We start from the raw sequence: 21,767 nt of genomic DNA, 5'->3' as shown, positions 1-21,767 counted from the left end.
AAAACAATTCAGGATGCATTAGAGGAAAGGAAGAGCACAAACATGACCTTTTAGTTCAGGGAACAGGGCATTTATCTGGGAAGGAAGTGGCCTGACTTCTGGTCTCTGCTCCCAGAACTGTTTTCATATCTTATCCAATGTCTGGTAAAATTAAAGAAAGACTCCTGGGAGCGGAGACAGGACCTAAGGTTCCCTTCTGCCCACAGACTTATGACCCCGTCCTGCTCCCTCTGCCGCACTGAGTTTTGTGTCCTTTTTCCCTGGCTGAATCTGGGCCAGTGCGAGTTCCTGTTGAGCCCATGTATCCCACTCCCTGGACAAACGCTATAACTGCTTGGGTGCTACATAGAAGACAGCAGCAGCCCTGCCATTGCCACCTCAGGGAAAGTAGAACTGCAGTTGTATAGGTATAGGTGCCCAACACTGACTCCCAGAGTAAACTTGACACTTCAGATTGAGCCTCTGAACACATTTAGAAAAAGTAAAAGACTACTTTCTGCATCCCATTCAAGTTCAGATGTCGGCGAGTTGCTCAGCTGCTTTCACTGGTGAGATTATGCATAGCCAGGACTGTCCAATGTCCCAGCTCTTTGTCTGTAAAGTAATTCAACCTCAAACTTGAGCTGTTTCCTATTGCAGGAAAACATGTGGTGTGAATAAATTTAATAAGTACTGTCCTAGAAGTGATTTGTTTTTGTGCTTTTTCCTCTTCTTATTGGAACACGCTGTTGAAGTTCTCGGTTAGGAGTCCTTTTTCAATTTCCAGCCTCGATTTCTTCATTGCCACTCTGCACTCATTTGTTCTTGGACCAGCTTTGCTAGTTAGCTTTATTAGCTCTTTTCCCTCTCTCTTGCTCATCAGCTTTTCTGTAGTTATAATCACAGTTCCTCTCCATCACTGTTTGCTCCAGGCTAGACCAGATTCTTCTAGTAGTCTCTTGTGAGGTAGGCCTCCTGTTCCCCGTTTTTCTTTGCATCTGTGCTAGCTTAAGTTCACCTTTACTGAAAATGGGTGCTCTAGAAGAAAATGTATAACAAACAACCCCCTCTGATGTTCTCAATCATGATCCCATGTTAAATATTCTTAATAGTTCCCAAAATGCACAACTTTGCATTACGTCATAAAGTTTCATCCTGTTTCCGTCCCTCCAGTCTCCAGGTTCATCCGTGTCTTCTGTGGTAATGCTTTGTTCTTCCTTTAGTTGACTGTGGCTCCAAACTCTGAGCCATCTGCCAGGTCCATGAGAACACTCCCAGTGCTGGTGTGAGCCAGCGTCAGAAGCACTACCCAGCCCAGATGTCAAACCTTGCTGAGACAAGAAGAGTGACATGTTCTAACAGTTATATTACTTTGGGACAGCAGAGCAAGGCAGTGGTAAGATCACTTTATATGGATCCCCTGGAGAAATGCTTTGTGCAGAGCAATGGTCTGTTTCAGTTCGCCCCAAACCAGGATGCTTTTTGGTTAGCTTAAGATCCCACTGTTTCTCATTGGATCTAGATTGGTTTTGCAACATCTAGACTCCCAGAGGCCTGACAGTTTTAGTCACTGTTGGTTAGGCACAAGGGCTGTCCCAGTTGCAGGAGTTCTAGGTGTTTGTGTGGATTCCACATTTTCCACAAATTCCACATTCAATCTATTATTATTGTAATTTATCGTGACCTGTATTGCTAGAATATAGCAATCTGCCTAACAGAGCAAGAAGTACAAGCATGGTCATGTTAGGTACAGATAGTTAGGTTTGTATCCAAGTGGTGATATAAATATCTGATACAAAGCCGGAGGAATTTATCCTGAGATTTTCATATGTCTCTTATTCAGAAAGTGCTTTCTGTGACTCTTACAGTCTTGTTTCAGGCAAGCACCTGCATTGTGAGCGCTATCTGATACTGTTTCTTGACAGAGAAGGTCAATACAGTAGAACTCAGAACAGAATCTAGAGTCAAACTGGTTCAAAGTTTAGAAGTGTCTAGAACATGGTCAAGTTTGGGACGTGTGGCTATTTTCTTTTTGTGGCAATTTCACTGCAATCTGTGAGATGCTGTGGATCTTCATTTTGGCTGTCTTACAGAGGTAGTCTAAGAGAACAGGGAATTCTGATCTTTTTCATGCTGCTGTCTTTACTGTCATAAAAATACTGACTTGTTCTATAAAGATGTTAATTTCTGTACAATCAGCTCTTATTCAGAAATACGGAGAACTGCGGAAACCAGATCAGAACAATAGTGCTCTGGAGAAAGACCATAACACACAGTGACAAGGAGCTGTGCACAGTCTGGCTCACTACCAACAGCACTGTGGAGGCATCAGGAATCAGATTCTGCATCACTTTTTACTTTTTCATGTAGGTCAGGTTGAACAATACAGTCTGTAGAGGCTGGGCCTCAGGCTCCATCATGCTGGAGGTGATTTCACAACTCTGTTCCTTATTTATGTATGCAATATGATTCTGGGACTTGGTAGGTGGGTAGGACTGCCTGGAAAAATAAAGCATCGTAAAACACATCCTGATTCAATTCTTTTGTGGTGATTTTCTGGATGCAAATAGCAACCATCCTCAAAAAGATGAAATCAAGCAGTGGAAAACAGACCTGCAAATGGCATGCAACAGAGAGGACCCTGAAGGCTGGAGGACTCGTCCTCACCATTCATTTCTCAGCTACCAAAGTCATTTACAGGAAGCACTTCCTACGCAACACTCCTCTATGTGTGCATGACAGTTTGTGAAGATTTCTATGGTTCTTTGGATCCTTTCTGCTGGGTGATAACCCAGGCGTCTTATTAATGTATTTCCATTGCTTCTTGCTTCCCGACCTTCTATTCTTGACCTACTCTGTCCTCCATTCTTTTATTTCTGTCCCATTCCTGGAAGTGAAATGTAAATGACATCTTTATCTGAAATACGGCAACATCTAAAAATGATGGTGTAAAACTATAGTGACCCTAGGCAGGCCCTTTGAAGAGCTCATCTTAAAAAAGGCAAGAGAAGAAAAAGAGGCTGTGAAGCAACATAGGAGCAGAGACTTGATTGAAGTCGGAAGTGAAGAGAAGAACATCCTATGACACAAGCTGTTGGATTTCACTCTGCGTATCTTAATGACCATCACTCAAGACATGAAATTTTGGCTTTTCCGATGTAATAAAGCTATCTGAAGTTGTTTTCTTTCATTCATTAATCGGATTTAATTTAAAATATTTTTCCTAAGGGACAAATTCAAGACTTACTTCATACTCCCGTAAGGGACCAAATGTCTCAAACTGTATAAACTAGAGGCACTTTGAACTAACAGACCTTGAGACGTCAGGTAAGGTCCACGTATGGGCCCAGTGTTGAGGACAAAAGAGAGAACCCATATTTGGTCTGTAGTCAAGAAGGACATCTCCATTACAGTCATTCCATCTGCATTGTGCTTGATTTGGCCCTTTTTTCAGAGATAACATAGATCATTTGGCCCATTCAGTTTACTTCCCTGTCTGTCTGCAAGGGAAAACCAGCTCCTACTACTTTGGTCCCTGTCATCTTGGTTTGTTGTCACGGAGACCACCTGCTGTTGCTAATAGCAGGTTAGTAGCTCCAACTGCTGTTTTGGATCCTATCCAAGTCACCCAGTATCCTCAGAGAGGCTTTCTTGGGGTTCACTTTGACCAAGGACACAGGGATGACGTGGGCTCTGGGGGACCCTTCCCCTACAACAGGGTCTGCAAAGCCGAAACTCAACTCTTCAAGCAGATAAGGGGTGAGGCTGATGCTGGAGCTTATTTAGATCATACCTCATACCGGGAGCTTTGTCTGTGGCACTGCTAAATCTTGAGGGCTGGAATTTGCAATATTTATTGTTCTCTTTTAAAACAGATGTGGTGTTTGATGTAAATACTTCCTTTTGTGGCAAGCATTTTTACAGACTGATTCCCTGATCTCCCATGTCTTGGGATGGCTCTGTTGACTTTGCTTCATCTCCTTTGAAGTAAACACCAAGCAGGATAAGTGCCCTTGTCTTGCCAGGTGCTAGCTCTCTAAGCATACTGTTACCCCATGTTCCTGTACCCCATGTTCACGCCCTTTGCCCTTGGCTACAGCCCTCCTCCACCACCAGCTTCCCTGCAAATTTCTTTCTGTGTGGTTACATACGCCTGCATCTGAAATGGAGCTGGCTGGGCACTTTTTCACTTTGTGGAAACATGGGAAACTACTGTGCCTAATGGGCTGAGAACTTGCCAAGCGACATTACTAGATTTGCACTAAGGTCTGAGAATTTCTTCCAGGATTTCTTTTCTACGAAATTGAGTTTACCCCAGGCTGTGAGACACCAGCTGTAAACTGCCCAGCTCACGGGGGGCGGGGGCATAAAATGTGCATTGTCTGGTCTTGGCTGTATTGAATAGGGTGTCACGTAACTGAGGGGGGTGAAAGTACCCTTTCAGTGGTGATATACTGCAAAGGTTGCATAGTTGTTCCTCTTCATAGTTGCCATATGATACAGCCCTGATTCCTAGTGGTAAGGCAGGCTGCTCGTTGAATAACTCCAAAAAATGCGATGGCGAGTATCGAGAAACTAGCCCATTTGGTAGTGGTTACCCCCCTTGACCTGGCAGACGTACAAAGAGCTTTGCAGTGTCGTTTGGCGTTACAACACTGTCGCAATTCCCACTTTTTAAGGCAAACTGAGGCAAACAAAGCCGGAGTGACTGGCCCAGCGCTGCGCAGCAAGGCTGTGGCAGAGCTGGGAACCCAGCGCAGACTTTCCGACTCCCGGGCCCGGGCTTTAACTGCCCGCTGGGCTCTGACGTGCAGCTAAGTGAATCTCACCAGAGACGGCAGATAACCACAGCTTAATTTGGTTTCTCTGTGCTCGGTACCCTGGGGAGATAGCAGACCTCTGGCCACGAAAGGCACGTTACTGAGAGATTTACTGTTAATTCCCCCTTATGAGGTCCATCTTGTTATGTTTGGAGTTGCCATAGGTTTCTGTTTGTTTTGCCTGTTTTTTTGCGTGTGGGGCTTGTGTATTTTATTAAGTCCTTGGCTAGTACCTTGCGCATGTTTAAGATTTTATAAGGATTTCTTTCGAGGTTATTCGTTGTAGCTTTCAAAGGTGGCCTATTCTGCAGGCTCGCTATTGAATGCCAATCTTTAATAGAGGCATTTACTTACAGAGGGGAGAGGACCGTTTCTCTTGTGCTCGTAATTAGTGTTCCCAAAGGGTCCCCTAGCTGCTTTTCATGGCTGCTTGTTCACTTTGGCTTTGGCCTTTGAATGTTTGGCTGCTTCACTGAGGATAACCCAAGAGAGACCCTTCCTTTCATTTTTATCACTTAAAAAAAAAAATTCCATCAGCCAAGAGCTATGTTGCTAGTGCCTTTTATTTTGGGCTCTGCCACCAATATGGTGGTGACTGCGGGGAGGCAGCTGCCTCGTCTTCCTTCAGTCTGCCTTGTTGGCTGAGTTTTGGGGCAGCAAAAGGTTTCTGGTGGCCTTAGGTATCACTCGGTTTCCTTCCAGATCCTTAGGTTTTGACAGTTACATCCTAAAAAGGTCTGTTGCAAAAACATAGCAAAATTAGTTGGGTTAGGGAAGAGATGCTGAGAATAATTTATTACAGGAAACAGCTTCTTTTCCTTACAAATGCAGATTTCTGGATTCATTGTGCAGCATACAAAATTTAGGAAGATTTTTTTCCTTCGATCTACCTCATAGCAAACATGCAGGATGTGTTTGCTGGTTGGTTTAAATTCTAGAGAGAGACTCTATTATTTCAGTACATACACAGAAGCAAGAGGTTTTTTTTTTCGAATTAGCAGGTTTCCTTCATCTGGAAAAATGTTAAAGTTCATTCTAACTGCAACTATGAGGACTTAAAAAAATACATCTTACTTTAAAGGATTTGAGTCAATAACAGCTGCGAAAAGGTTAATATTTTCTCTAAGCTTGAGGTCAGATTGCTTATATGCCTTTTGTAGATATCTTGCTGTTTTCACAAAAAAAACCCTCGAGTTCCAAAAATGGGCATCTAATTGATAGTTTTTCAGCTGCCTCCCCCTCGTGGTAAATCTGGAAAACATCTTTTCATGGAAATATTGAAAGACTTTGGGTGAAGCTCAGTGCTTGCATTTCAATTGCCTGTCTTCTTTGGGGGGGTCCTCAAAATGTTGAGCAAATGTGAATTAAGACAAGGAAAAATCTTTTTTTTTTTTTTTCAGGCACCAAAAACCCAAATAAGCAGAAATAAAAGAGCAAAGATATCTCAGAGAACTCAGCCTGCATCTGTGACCATGCTGAGGCCCTCCCACATCTCTCAGGCTAAGCTCTTGCCCCTTCCCTCTCCTCCAGGCCTGAAGGCTGGAGCAGGGACTTTCTCCTCCTGCCCTTCTTGTGTATCAAGAGCTCACCCCAGTGCCTGGCTCACAGTGCCAGGAGAGAGATGCAAAGCAATATTCCAGCAGCCAACATTACCCAAAACATGACGATTTTTAATACTGTCATAAGTAAATGTGTATTGTACACAGAAGGCAGCAAATAGTCACATACCCTGAGACCCTAAATTTCCATGAACAAACACTTTGTTGTCTTACTCGGCTGTAAAAGTATTATGTAGTGCCCAAGACTTCTCTGGGTCTCTAAATACCTATGTCTGTGTGTGTGTGTGTGCATATATATATGCATATAATATATATACGTATACCTATATACATATACATAAATGCATACATATATCTATCTACATTTTCACTGCAACATGGTCCTCTGAAGCGAAGGATCGAGTTGAACGGCAAAAGCCAAGAGGAGGACGATAGCCTTTGTGGTTAAGGCAGGAGTTTGTGACTTAAGAGAAAAGGGCTCATTTCCTGGTTTTACCGCAAATTGTGTGTGGCGAGGAGGAGTTGCTCATATATTCTGAGCTTTTAGTGCCTTGTGTGTTCACCAGGAAAACGGGCCTCTCCTTTCCTTCATCCTTTGTGTCTTTCTCATTTAACTGTGAAGTTTCTGAGATCGGAGACATCCCTTTGCGTTGTAGATCTACATCGAGCCAAATGAGGTCTCCAGAGTGGCTAGGGCCTCTCATAATGCTAATATAAATAATTGTGGGACAGCTATCAAGGTAACTTCTGGCCTACCTCAGTATTAATGTCCCTGTAACCGATGGTAACTAAATTGTCTTAAGTAATATCAGTTGACCTACTCCTTCCAGATGCTCCTATTGCTTCTCTTAGGAGCAGACCCAAATAAAGTATATTGTCATTTGCGATACAAAATGACCTGTAACCACCAGGTGTCCCCCTGCTCCAGGGCTTGGAGTAGAACTGGGCTGAAATTCAATTTTGAAATTTGAATTTTGCTGAAATTCAAATTTATATTGAGAATTTGAAATGAAATGCAGCTGGCAATTCTGCTCCGGGGCAGTTGTGCCCCTCCTCTGTTGAAGCGATGCAGCGAGGGCAGCGGCAGAAATCGCCACCCTGGTCCTAGGAGCTGCGTGGCCCTTAACATGCCATGGCCTTTTAGTGCAGTCACAACCGCACTAAAGACACAAAATAAGAAAGTCACAAACTGCATTAGTTTTAGAATGTTAAAGATGGATTAAAAAGTTGAGATTCTGATTCTTTTCCCAAAAGAGCTGCATTTTGTTCCAGAATCAGACAGCCCAACATGTAGCAATCTGAAGATATGTTTTTTACAAAACTGGCCAGGGTACAAATTTCCAAGCATTTCTGTGACTGTCGTTGTTTACTAAAGCAATTCAGAGGGCTTTAATTCTGCCTCAGCCCATGCAAGGATTTCTGGGATTTGTTTCCTTTTGCCCAAAAAACCCAGCATTGTACTGAAGTGCAATTCTTTAATTAAAAACAGAGGCGCAGGGAACCCAGAACAAACTAGCAATCCTCCCACAGGGTGCAACATGTGCATACTTTTCTGTGCTGACTGTTAGAGCACACAGTCCTAGGATATCTGTAGGATCAGGGCTCTGTCTGGCCAGGAGAACGGATTACTTCGAACCAGGCAAGATAGGGTGCTGCGCCTGGGTCTCCAGCGTGCCCAGCTAGGTGGTGTCGGAGAGCAAATCTCAACCCCCCAAACGTTTTTTTTCCTTGTTAGATTGCCCTTGAAAACGGTTCTCTTTCAGCGAGACTCAGTTTTAATTAGTTTGAGAAAAGCTCTGATTAGCTCTGAGCAGTAAGGTTTTTGCGGCCACCACGGACATCCCACAGACCTGGAGGGCCCCGAGGCTCACAGGACTGGCAGGATGCCCAGGGGAGGCCTCCGGCTGTGGGAGAGGGATGCCGAATTTTCCACTTGAGGGCACTATAGGAGAAGTGAATAGTGAGGACTAGGCTTTGTGAGCTGGAAGGAAAAGAGCACTTTGTGGAGGAAAGCATGGACGCAGGCATGAAACAAGGTGAGAAGCAGACTTGGCACATCCTGAAAGGCTGAGAGGATGAAAGAGGAGGAGAAGCGATGTGAGGGATCGGAGATACAGGTCTATCTGTTCGAATGGAAATGCAATATTTTTTGTGCAAGATTTCACTCTTGTACTGAGAATAGTAACAACCACAGGACACTGAAGCATTTTAGGTCAGTGGGGTATTTTCTTCACCATTTTAATATGACCTCTTACCTGTCCAGAACAGGTAAATCCACTTGCGGGGATGCAAATAAGTATTCTTTTTCTGTTTGCTATTCTATAAATCAGTCAATGGCAATAGCTATTCCCTGCTTTGTGGCTGAGCAGGGAGGCTTAGTGTGAAGCTATTTCATGTCACCTGCTGACTGGCAGGCAGGCAATCATGGGCCCTCCCTCTACAGCCCATCAGACTTTAAAGATGTGCTTTGTCATGAATACAGAGGCTCTTGGCCCTAAGTGCGTATTTATAGGACTAATGGTGATAACTGCAGCCATTTAAGCCAATGTAAAGCTCAATTACTAGATGTTTGCACATAAACTGTTCCTCTCACATCTACATGATAACTCTCTTGACTGATGCCAGTTGAATATCTTATGGTCACAGAACAGTTGTTCATATCTCTATAATAAATAAACTGGGATCGGCAATGGGAAAAATCACAGCAGAATGTTCTTGCAAGTCACACTAAAGTTTGTGCCTGTATTGGAGATCTCATATAAGAAAATCTACCACGGTAGACATAACCAGAGTGATGCTATGAAACAAGAATTAATACAGAAGGCTTTGTTAAACAACAGGTTTATATAGGTTTATATATAGATACACACACACACACACACACACACACACACACACACACAAAAGCTTAAAAAAATTAAGAAGAAATATAAATTCCTATGCAGTAAGTTGCAAGAGGAGAGATATATGATCCTATGAATAAAGATTAGGGCAAGAAACAGTAACTAAAATCCTTTCCCTTCCATCTCTCCCCCTACACATATAAACAAATAAATAAAAATAGAATGATGATAAATTATAGCTTAAACTAGAAAGAAAAAAATAGAGATATTCTATTTTTCCTGCATTTTTATTGCGTTACTCCTGAAATTATACTGGAAAACACATAGGGTTAAACTATGATCTTACTGAAATTGATGGCGAAATTTTACTCCCTGTGAGATTTTTCACTCTAATGCCAAGCATTTATTTGAAGAGCCTGATGGACGGCCTCCTTATGCAGTCAGTGAAGAAAAAAAGATTTAAGTTTGCAATATTGATATTTGTTTTCTCCCGATTCTTTCAGGTTTGTACAAGTACAGAGAAAGAATGACTTGAACTCTGAACAGTGTTTTTCATAGGCGCGGCTAAACATACCCAAAATAAAAGTGATTTAGAAGAGAATGAAAAAGAGCTGGTTATATGTTTCTGTTTCATTGACAGAAGTCAAAAAGCAGTTAGAAAGAAAAAAGTTCTCTCTTTTATTTGCTCTCTTTTAGATTTGTAATTAGTAAAAATTCCCACTATGGTGCTAAGACAAAGCAGTTAGTTACCTTCCCAAGTTCAGCCATGAAATAAATGCTTTGAAGTATCCTTTACAAATCAGACAGATAGATAGAGTATATACTCCCACCTCAAGCTCATTTTGCCTGATTTTTGCGTGAAATGCCTAATGAGAATGGGACTGAGCAGGGAAGTTGATAAACTCCCGCTACTGAAGAAAGAGCAGTTGTGATGGCTCAGTCACAGTCTTCAGTCACTCTTAACGCTAGGTGAAAACAAGTTTAACCGTGTCTCTAGTCAGAGTATCTTTTGGCAGTCTGACTGCTGCATTAAACACATTTGAAGCAGATTAAATGCGAGGAGCTTGTTGCTTTAATGGAGCCTTATGGATCAAGCAGGGAACTGAATGTTCAGCGATGTTCCCAGAGATGCTCCGACGGGAATCCTGGGAGTCACAAAAATGAGTTACTGACATTTGAATAATATGCTTAATTTAATTTTGCTTAATATGGGTAACTTAATTTTGCTTGTCTGGGAAAATCATGGCCCTAAAACAGAAAAGCTGAGGATTTCACCATTAGAGTTTGTATATAAAAATGTCACAGGCTTAATTCACTGTGCTGTGTTTTAATTTAGTGCCATGGCCTCCTGCAGGAACACACTGAAATTGGCTCTAAGCTTAAGCTAGTAACTGTCCATATTAAAGTAAATCAAATCTAAATTAATGTAACAAAACTGATAGCAGATGAAAAACTGTATCAACTAAGGTGAGGTAAAAATAGCCACTAAATTGGTGTTATGTGTATGCTCTGACAGAACTAGGGCAGATCATTGGCTCCTTTTTTCCAGACAAAACATTTGTGTTCCTTTCTGAAAGATATTTTAGCTGCTGACATGCTGCAGAGTTGTAAGAAGACACTGAGATTGTAATAATTCTGGTGTTAATAAAGATAGGCAATAAGTATTTGAAAATTTCTTTTGTGAAGGTTGTAGTGCTCATAAAAGTGCAGCGCTCTTCTCATAAAGTGGACTGAAGACATATAGAGATTACGTAGAGCAGCACTAAGGTGCCATATAGGCACTGAATGTACTGAAGTGAAGACCATAGTTTAAAGTGCTAGGGAAAATTATACGGGGAAATGGGATTGCTCAAGTTAAAATTTATTTCATATACCACCATGCTCGTAGTCCCTTTTCAAAGGAAGAGATGGATGATCTGCAAGAAGGACCTCAACAGGGGGTTGGATTTATGTCTCATCTAAAATAAATGACATTTAATGCCTTTCCTTGGTGAGGAAGGAAACACAAACTTAAGAGTAGTGGATGGTCTTGGTTAATGTATAGAGGGTCATGGGTTCACACTGTGGATGAGACCTTCAATTTGCCTGCAAGGGGGAAGCTACCTACTGAACAGCTTCTCTCCGGTGTCTGTGCTCTGCTTGTAAGCTCCAGTCCAAGGAAAGCATAAGGAGTTACGTGGAAATCAATATAACATGAAGGGAAAGCAGAGGGATAAAGGAGAAGCAACACAACTAGGATAAGCTGATGCACAAGTATAAATGAAAATTATTTCATTTGAATGTGAAAGGAGTAGAGGAAATGTCAAAATAAAGTGACTGACTGCAACTTTTTGTTTCTTAGGAAGTCAGTAGCTGACCACCTTCCTCTGTCATTACCCCTGACTTGGGGTCAGCTGGCTTTCATCAAGCAAAAAACGGTTCCGATTCAGACAGACAACCAAATACTGTGTTGCTTGGTAGTTCATGTTTTTCTTTCAAATTAAGATGCACTTAATTTGCAAGATGATTCAGAGAAACATTTGGTAGCTTGCCTTACGTTAGAAAAGCGTTGTATGATCCAGGGGGCCTGATGGAGATAGAGATGAAAGCAGCTCCAGTTACCCTTTTCGCTCCTCTCCTGAACTCTTACCTGTTCCTTAGCTCTTCCTTAGGCATTTAGAGGAGCGCTGGGATTGTCCTCTCCCATACTCTGGATTTCCTAGTGCATGGGACTGCTGGGGTGGAAAAGCAGGAAGGACTTTACAAATTTTCTACATTAGGAATTAACCAGGGGACAGCCAGTGAGTGTGCATGTGTGCAAGAGCGTGCTCCTGATGAGGGGCACAAGTCTTGCTCCAGCCCTTTGAACAGCACAAAGCGGTCAAGACTGGGTAACAACAGCAAGGATTACAAAGGAGTTTGTTGCTGGTACAATTACTGAGGCTTCTCATGCAACCATCCAAGTAAGGACCAAAGATGCATCTAAATTTAACTGGTCTAGTATGGGTTTTAGCACTGAGGCCTCAGGATGTCTTAAAAGTTACTAAGAAACTTCAGCTGCTGATCCTCAATCGCATTTACTTTGGGCTCCATTGGCTACAATGGGGTTTAGAAGTCTACATGCAAACACCAAACATAGGAGTGTTAACACGGAGCTGAATTCCACCCTTGCATATCCCAGGAAAAAATAGAAGGGAAACAGGTAAGGGACAAAAAACAACTAAAAACAAACAAACAAACAACCCTTCTTTATGCTCCCAAACTCATGTGTGTTCTAAATCACATAACTATTCCTCCTCTACCATTACCTTTAAGGCACACTTCATCTAAACCTAACTTTATTTACATCATCGCCTCTCCTAGTCAAACGTACCCTAAAAATTCTCTCTTCTAACCTACTCCTCACAAATTATTCCTCTTTTCCTGACACTAAGACACTGCATCTCTGTTAGACAGGGCAGAGATTAGGATGAAGTGCACTAAGCAAATCATAAATTTGAGCCCTTTGATTTTAACTGCTGCTTCTAGAATATGGAGACCATTTCTCTAACCGTTGCCTTTAGCTGCTAAAAGTTGGTAGTTTTAAAGAACAACTTTAGGAACAATATTTTGGATCATATAAAGTTTATTTACTTAGTACAGAAAAGTTATATTACAATATATACAGTTTCTATTTACATATACACCTTTCTGTTATATGAAGCACCATATGATACAGTTAGTGTTTTAGAGGAATTTACATAATTCTTATTTCTGCATCCTAACACTTGCATCTACAGACACACATCGGTTAGAACCAAGTGCCCTTAAGTCATGGACTTCAGTGGGTTTTGGACAGGCTACTAGTGAAGCTGCCAAAGAGAAATTTAATTGCTATCAGCTATCAATCTCCTGTACTTCAGGATTAGAGATCTTAGTTTTGTCACTTCTGGGGCTTTGTGCAAACTGAATCCTCAGAGAAAGTCAAATATACAGATAGAAAATATTCTATAAGCCACAAGAATTCAACACTCTCATCAGTAAGATTTTTACTGTCATCGGAAACAAAATTTCATTAGAATGGAAGAAGAATGCTGCGTAAGTGTTTATACATATTATGCAAACTGAAGTTAAGCATCTGGAGGCTTACGCGATACAGTATCAGGCATTCCCCAAGGAATCTATTTGCTATTAAAGAAAGAGCCCAGTTTGCTGGCCACTGAAGTCAGCAGCCTAATTCCCATAACTCATAATTCCCATGGAGAGAGACTAGCTGTCACCTAATTATCTTTACACCACTGCTAACAAAAAAAGAAGGCTCTGTCCAAGGTACAAAATTTCCTTCAAGTGAATAAAAGACATTTGGAGGGGAGAAATGTAAAATGAGGTATTTAATAAACTACAGAACAAAAGAAAGTGTCTAGACTGTTGGAAAAAATCCTAGATATTTTAAATATGCTCTTGTTACATTCACCTGATTGTGGGTCAAGTTTTATATAAAATATTTATACCTTTTGAGCCACCTAATTAAAGCATTTCATATTTTTACTTCACTAGAAGTTAGATCTAATGGCTGGAAGAAAGCATTGTTGCTCTGAGGACAGTTACTATGGCAAACACAGGTGTTGATCAACATCATTGGCTTTTTTAAGACCTTGCCATGAGGACAGCGGAACTCGACCTGGATCGTTTTGGTGTTGTGTGGGGTGCAGCATCGCCCATCGTTGCAGAGGCCACAGTAACGAGGTTTGTATGTCTGCACACTTGTGCAGTTCTTGTACTCAAAGTGAATGGCTTTCAGGGACTTCTTTGTTCGGATACATTTTTTCCCTTTCTAAGAGAAATATGAAGAGACATTAAATATATCATAGCATAAGACAAAATGCAGTTAAAAACTGACATGCAAGGATGCCGATCAACTCTGAAAACTTGTGTTTGTTGTCTTTGCTAGTTCTACACCAATAAGACTCTGCAGCTACTTCACTAGTTACCAGTTCTCACTCCTTTGAGGTCTGTCCTGGACATCTTAGTTCACATATTACATATGCCAGTAATAAATGACAAATAATAGATTACACTCTATTAAAACCCACTGCTGTCATCTGACCACATGCTAAGACAAGCCAACATTCATCATCAAACTATACTCCACCAGAAAACTTCTCAGGCTAGTGTGGTTCCATCAGAGAAATGGGGAGCCAAATAAGTAAGATACAGGACTAGGTTCAGGGAAAAAGAGGGCCAAAAGGAATCTCAAAAGTCATTGCCCATTCTTGTGACTCAAGGCAAGATCAGCCTTACTCATGTCATTATTAATACATGTTTGTCTAACGTTTTTCTTAGAAGCCTCCAGGGAGACTCCACAACTGCCCCAGACAATCCTAATAGGTAGGTGTTCACTACTCTTACTGCTTAGAAGGCTTTTGCTTATGTCTTAATTTTTACGCAGTCTAAAGCTCATCACTTCCTGTCACATCCACCATGGACTCAGAACAGGCTGCAATATCTGAACATGGTTATGAGAACTCATCTCCATTCTCTTGCTTTCAGTATCAGTTCAATCATTTCTTCCCAGGAGAACATGTATCCTAGACCTCTGAACATTCTTGTTACTCTCTCCAACTCTTTACAAATGTTTCACATCCTTCTCAACACAGTGTTCAAAATTGCACAGAGCATTCTGCTAACCCCTCAGCAACATTTTCCATCACCCAGGGCATTACGTATGCTGATGGCCCTCTTACGTAGCTATATTTTATTCTCACTGACAGTGAGAATGTGTAACGTGTAGAAGCAGCAAAAAAGGCAGCTCGCTTAGATACGCATTTTTTGCACCTGAAGTGTTGGTGCTGGATTTGCTTTTGGAAAAAGCTCCATGAGGATTAAGATAACGCTCAATTTACCCAAACACTTTTTGCAAGGTTTTGTGCATTTGTCTACAGTTCCAGGACACCCAACAGACTAGAAACATGACACATCCATTCCCCATGACTGGAGCAGCTCTGAAGTACACACACAGGGAGTACAACAGCGCTTGTGGGAGATGTTACGACTGCATGAGCTGCCAAGACAATCCACACATGCAATACATCTGATCTGGTTGGGATGGTCCAAACAATATGCATATGCTGTGCAATGCTAATGAACAGACAGGCAAGTCTAATGCTTTCCAGAAACACCGGGCTTGCTGCACATAGGCTAAAGGGTGTGTTTACATCCACTTGAATCTGGAGGACTCTATACAGAAATACGCAACCCTAGAACTCTGCTGGAAGAGGCCCACTACCCTGTCCCTGCTGGCATCATACCTTATCAGATGGCTCTTCATTTTCACAAGGTCTCATCATGCAAAGCCGTGTCTGCTTCACCATCTCACATTGTTGATTTCTGTTGGTAACCCGGGTGGAAAAGCCCATGCCACAGCTTTTAGAACAAGCACTCCATTCTGTTGTCTGCTCAATGCAATTGGCGCTTGAATCGGACACATCGATCCCCAGGGTGGCCTCCTGTCTGTATGCTGGAGACAAAATCCCACAGAACAAGAAAGACTTAACGTGAGAATCCAGTACATATTTGAGCTCTTCTACATTTGGGAGGAAACAAATGAGATGATGAGAAAGAAAAAAAAAGTCGAAAATCTATGATTTTGACAGGTCTCAGTCATTTGAAAAGTTGCCTTTTTAGGAGCCTTGGACAGCAACTTTCTACATCTAAAGATCAACAAATAGGTGCATGTCAGTGTAATAAGCAGAATAAATTTCTGCCTTTCTGCCACAACCTGAATTAGAGAGAGAAGACAGTTTCTGTCCAGTCAAGTCCGAAATGGGAAGAACTACTCTCAATTTGTTAATCAAGTTTAGAAATCCACTTTAATAACTCATTATTCCTTATTCTTTTTAACAAAAATGCATCACCAATCTATTCTAAGTCACAAAAATATTGACATTAGATATGATTTGAGAGTGGCTGCATGATTTATATAAACTAACAGATAAAGTGTTTTGTTCCTACAGTCATAGTCACCCCACCTTATCAATTATTGACAGATTATAGTCAGGGTGGTATGAGGGAAGAGGGAAGTAAAGTAATTTCATGAGTTATCACAGCTACTCAAAGCAATCATTTATTCTGGTCATTGTTCTGCCCTCCCGGTAGTGTTTAAGTTGTATTATGGAAATATTGCCAACTTTACAGTTTGGTACAGCAGTTATTATAGGAGTAAATAGAGTGAGCCAACATGACGGAGCCAGCCAAGTGCAGCGAGTTGTGTCACCCTTACGACTCTTGCTGATAAGCTTCTCCCCAGCCGCATTCTTGCCTTCTTGCAAGGTAAAGCTCCAAAAAGGCGGACATCCAAGAGGGATGACCATGGCCAAAAATAATGTAGGTAATCCACCTACAGGCATGTTATGGATTGGCCTGTCACTGTCAAAAAACAAAAGAAGAGGAAAGATGCTATAAAGTGACAACATGTTAAGTTATGCCTTACGTGCCTCCCATCTGACATTTCACAGCATTCTGCAAAGTTATTAGAGCTTATCGTCCTGGATCCTTCTTGCTTGTTTTTTTGAAATGGATTAGCTGTGCTGCAGCATAGCTAACTGCTTAAGACCGCACAGAGCAGTGACTGGGAGAGAATGCAGTGCCCTTGACTCCCAGTAAAAGCAGCTTTTGGAAATTCCTGTTAACCGGATAGTTTAATTTAAAGGGGAGGGAGACATAATTCAATAAGAAGAGATTGAGGAAAAGTGCAAAAGCACTTATGAGTTCTGTTTTTTGGAATAGGATGTTTTTTTTCAGATCCACTAACTGTGCCTACAAGCATTGCTTCTCCAAGTACTTTGTAATGCTTTTAATGCCAGCAATAATGATGAGAGCTCTAGCACAGACAGACAGGAATTTGTTGGCATTTTCGCTAGCATGCTGACCACTAGTAATAGCTGGGGAATTTAGGGGAAAAAAAAAAATCTCTTGTAAACCAGGCTGTGTTGAATGGTATTTAAGACGTAACATATTCTTGCAGAGCAGCTAGCAAGACTGAAGCTTTGATTTTTGGAGGAAGATAATGTTTGGAGGATTATGAGCTTGTCCCCACTTTATTCTACTCACGGAACTACTCTATATCAGATAAACAGCATTTCCAGAACTGGGTCCTAACTCAAGTTAATTATTTTTTAAAACATTTATTCTCTGAATATCTTTTCTTCAGTTAAAAAAATTCTGCTTTTACTCAGAACCACTGGTCTACTCATTAGTTGCTCTAGATGAGAAAAAGAAAAAACAAAAAAAGGGTCAGAAAAAGTCCACAGCATAAAGCAGGATATGGTAAGCCCATGGACATTCCCAGCACGCTATCACCCTCCCCTCACGATGACTGTGTTAATTATAGTTTCCTCACCAGCCATAGCAAAACCTCCCAAAATCACTTTGTCTTCGGGGTCGCAGACCCACTTCTCGCAGCACTCTCCGGGGACTTCGATTTTTCTCGGGAAAGGGCAGTCGGGGCCGGGGAGCAGCAGGTCCAGGTTGCAGCGGGGCAGGCAGCCGATCTGCCCGTCGCGGCAGGTGCATTGGTACTTGCAGCTGGGCTGGAACGTCTCCCCGTTCCGGTAAATCATCCCGTCGAACACACAGTTGTCTCCTTCCAGCACTGGTGAGAAAGGCGGACGGCTGTCACTGGGGGGACGGTCAGGGCCCTCTCCGTCCCTCTCACAACCCCGAGGTGTGTTTTATCAGCAGGCCAAGGGGCCGGCGCTCACGCTGCCCGCCGCCACACGCCCGCAGGAGCCCAAGCGAAGGCGCCGTAGCATCCTTAGGCGCTTCACGGGGAGAGCTTGGCCCTGCTGTCTGGGCGCGCCGCGCGCCCGCGCTCCTCCTAAGCGGAGAGCGGGGCCACCTTTCGGCACCCCGGGGCACCCCGTAAAGCCCCTGGGTGCGCGGAGCTAAGGGCAGTGCTGAGGCGGGCTCGCCTCCTGCGGGCTCAGGCAGGGGCAGGGCGGCCGCAGGGCGCGGGGCAAAGGTGGGACATTTCGCCCCGTGGGCTCAAAGGGCCCTCGAGAGGCGGCGGGGCCTCTCCCCGCTCCGGGGGAAGGGCCGCGAGTGGGGCCGCCGCCGCCGCCACCTACCCATGCAGATGCCGGTGGCGCCGCCGTCGTCGGGGCCGCGGTCGCAGTAGAGGCCGCTGCTCTCGTCGCAGGGCAGCAGCGGGGAGCAGCTCTCGCCGCGCTGCCGGGCGCACACCAGGCAGCAGGAGCAGCCGTCCAGGACGGCGGGCACCCCCGGGGGGCAGCGCGGCGGCGCCGCCGGGCACGGCCCGCCGCACGGCCGGGGGCAGGCCGCCTCCCGGCCGCTCACCTGCGGGGACAAAGCGGCCCCGAGGGCCCGGTCACGGCACCGGCGCGGCCGCCGGCTGCCCGCACGGCGCGGCCGCGGGGCCCGGCAGCCGCCCCCCCCCCCCCCCCCGGCCCCCGGCCCGGGCCGCCCGCACTTGCCTGGCACAGCAGCGGCAGGAGCAGCAGCGGCGGCAGCAGGCGCTGCCCGCCGCCCCTCGGCATGGTCCCGACCCGGCCTCCCCGCGGCGCCGCTCGCCTCTGCCGCCAGGGCCATTGCGGCCGCTTATATAGAGCCCGTCGGGGACGGCGGCGCGGCCCGGGGGCGGGGAGCTGGAGCTGGAGCTGGAGCTGGAGCTGGAGCTGGAGCTGGAGCTGGAGCCAGGCCCGCGCCCCCGCCCCCGCCACCTGCCCCGCGAAGCGACAGCCCCCCCCGGGCCGCCCCTCCCCCTCGGGGCAGCCCGCGATCCCCCCCCCGTGCCCCCCCTCCCTCTCGGGGCAGCCCCGCGATCCCCCCTCGGGGCAGCCCGCGATCCCCCCCCGGGCCCCCCCTCCCCCTCGGGGCAGCCCCGCGATCCCCCCACGGGGCAGCCCGCGATCTCCCCCGGGCCCCCCCTCCCCCTCGGGGCAGCCCGCGATCCCCCCCCCCGTGCCCCCCCTCCCTCTCGGGGCAGCCCCGCGATCCCCCCTCGGGGCAGCCCGCGATCCACCCCTGGCCCCCCCTCCCTCTTGGGGCAGCCCGCGATCCCCCCTCGGGGCAGCCCGCGATCCCCCCCCGGGCCCCCCCTCCCCCTCGGGGCAGCCCGCGATCCCCCCTCGGGGCAGCCCGCGATCCACCCCTGGCCCCCCCTCCCTCTTGGGGCAGCCCGCGATCCCCCCTCGGGGCAGCCCGTGATCCCCCCTCGGGGCAGCTCGCGATCCCCCCTCGGGGCAGCCCGCGATCCCCCCTCGGGGCAGCTCGCAATCCCCCCTCGGGGCAGCCCGCGATCCCCCCCGGGCCCCCCCTCCCCTCGGGGCAGCCCGCGATCCCCCCTCGGGGCAGCTCGCAATCCCCCCTCGGGGCAGCCCGCGATCCCCCCCGGGCCCCCCCTCCCCCTCGGGGTAGCCCACGATCCCCCCTCGGGGCAGCCCGCGATCCCCCCACGGGGCAGCCCGCGATCCCCCCTCGGGGCAGCCCGCGATCCCCCCTCGGGGCAGCTCGCGATCCCCCCCGGGCCCCCCCTCCCCTCGGGGCAGCCCGTGATCCCCCCTCGGGGCAGCCCGCGATCCCCCCGGGCCCCTCCTCCCCCTCGGGGCAGCTCGCGATCCCCCCTCGGGGCAGCCCGCGATCCCCCCTCGGAGCAGCTCGCGATCCCCCCTCGGGGCAGCCCGCGATCCCCCCTCGGGGCAGCTCGCGATCCCCCCTCGGGGCAGCCCGCGATCCCCCCTCGGAGCAGCTCGCGATCCCCCCTCGGGGCAGCCTGCGATCCCCTCTCGGGACAGCTCGCAATCCCCCCTCGGGGCAGCCCGCGATCCACCCCTGGCCCCCCCTCCCCCTCGGGGCAGCCCGCGATCCACCCCTGGCCCCCCCTCCCCCTCGGGGCAGCCCGCAATCCCCCCTCGGGGCAGCTCGCGATCCCCTCTCGGGGCAGCCTGCGATCCCCTCTCGGGGCAGCTCGCAATCCCCCCTCGGGGCAGCCCGCGATCCCCCCTCGGGGCAGCTCGTGATCCTCTCTTCGGGCAGCCCGCGATCCCCCCTCGGGGCAGCCCGCGATCCCCCCCGGGCCCCCCCTCCCCTCGGGGCAGCCCGCGATCCCCCCTCGGGGCAGCCCGCGATCCCCCCCGGGCCCCCCCTCCCCTCGGGGCAGCCCGCGATCCCCCCTCGGGGCAGCTCGCAATCCCCCCTTGGGGCAGCCCGCGATCCCCCCCGGGCCCCCCCTCCCCTCGGGGCAGCCCGCGATCCCCCCTCGGGGCAGCCCGCGATCCCCCCTTGGGGCAGCTCGCAATCCCCCCTCGGGGCAGCCCGCGATCCCCCCCGGGCCCCCCCTCCCCCTCGGGGTAGCCCACGATCCCCCCTCGGGGCAGCCCGCGATCCCCCCACGGGGCAGCCCGCGATCCCCCCTCGGGGCAGCTCGCGATCCCCCCCGGGCCCCCCCTCCCCTCGGGGCAGCCCGCGATCCCCCCTCGGGGCAGCTCGTGATCCTTTCTTCGGGCAGCCTGCGATCCTCCCTTGGGGCACCCTGCGATCCCCTCCCCAGGGCAGCCTGTGGTCCCCACCAGGGGCAGCTTGTGGTCCGCCTCACAGTGTCCCGCTCCCCGGCCCCTTCACGGGAGTGGGCACCCCAGGGGAAAGCGGGTCCCTGAGCAGTGGGAAGGCCTGGGGTGCCACCGTGCTGGTGGCCCTTCCCCCGGGGCGCGTGGTGGTGCCTGAGCCCTGAGGCGAGTGCCTTCCCGCAGCCCTCCACTGCCACCCCATGTGGCTGGTCACTGCTCGCTTGGTCTGCGGTAAGCGACTCAGGGTTTGCCTGCATGCCAGCTCCTATGCAAGCGCTAGACCTTACACCACGATTTATACATCCTGCTGAAGCCAACGCCACCTCTCTGTTGTAGCTGCCTGGCGAGGGATTAGACTACGTCCTGGTCCAGTCTGTGGAGACTGGTCACCCCAAATGTAAGTACCTCTCAGGAGCCTGGGCAGCTTTCGACCCTTGTGTTTCAACCCTTCTTGAACTTTTTGAACAACCTTTCAGTGTTACAGGGGGCATGAAAGGACCCTGATGATAACATAAGGCATTGTAGGGGTGACATACTCGCTTCATAAACTCTTTGCTTGCCAACTTGTAGGTGCTGATCATCAGCAGAGAGGTCCCGGTGTATCGGCATGTCGGAAGCAGAAATTGCACGGGGAGCCCTTCGCACTCTGCAGCACGAACCTCCTGGGATGAGCTGAAGAGATACCAGACTCATCGGTGCTTATTTGTGTGTGTGTGACCATGAAATACGCAGATCCCAACAAGTCAAGCCTTAGGAATGTTTTGGAGACATAACTGCTGTGCTCTGTGCCGTGAAGTTATTTTAGAGTACGCGGGACTGATCCAGGCCAAGCATAAGGGAGACTAAATCTATTAACGTGTTTTACTTGTCAGGAATTGTTTTCTGCCCAAGGCTTTCTTGGGTCTTTCTAGGATACAGATATTCCATATCCCCAGTTGACTGCAGCAGATAATGTGCGCTGGATTCTGTTGTGGCTTGTTAAAGAGAAAGTATTTGAAAAATAAACAAAAGTTGAAGACAGACTAG

At 47.4% G+C, this 21,767-nt stretch overlaps 1 protein-coding gene across 2 annotated transcripts; it reads right to left on the bottom strand.

Annotated features, from left to right (window-relative positions):
• Window positions 1-12,791: 12,791 nt before the first annotated feature.
• CCN3 (cellular communication network factor 3) lies at window positions 12,792-18,787 on the bottom strand. 2 transcript variants are annotated; one of them, XM_068933163.1, is made up of 5 exons: window positions 18,651-18,745; window positions 18,285-18,513; window positions 17,558-17,809; window positions 15,468-15,676; window positions 12,792-13,993 (listed from the first exon to the last, which is right to left on the bottom strand). In XM_068933163.1, the coding sequence occupies exons 1-5, from the start codon at window positions 18,711-18,713 to the stop codon at window positions 13,697-13,699; spliced, it is 1,050 nt and encodes a 349-aa protein (XP_068789264.1). In that variant the 5' UTR covers window positions 18,714-18,745; the 3' UTR covers window positions 12,792-13,696. The 2 variants fall into 2 exon arrangements, with proteins under 2 accessions (XP_068789264.1, XP_068789265.1); XM_068933164.1 differs by lacking the exon at window positions 18,285-18,513 and having other exon boundaries at window positions 18,651-18,787.
• Between the last annotated feature and the right edge of the window lie 2,980 nt (window positions 18,788-21,767).

Source organism: Struthio camelus, chromosome 2 (assembly GCF_040807025.1).
Source record: "Struthio camelus isolate bStrCam1 chromosome 2, bStrCam1.hap1, whole genome shotgun sequence".
In the NCBI taxonomy this organism is placed as follows: Eukaryota; Metazoa; Chordata; class Aves; order Struthioniformes; family Struthionidae; genus Struthio; species Struthio camelus.
Note: the sequence above shows the minus strand (reverse complement) of the source record. Positions and strands in the feature narration are given on the sequence as shown.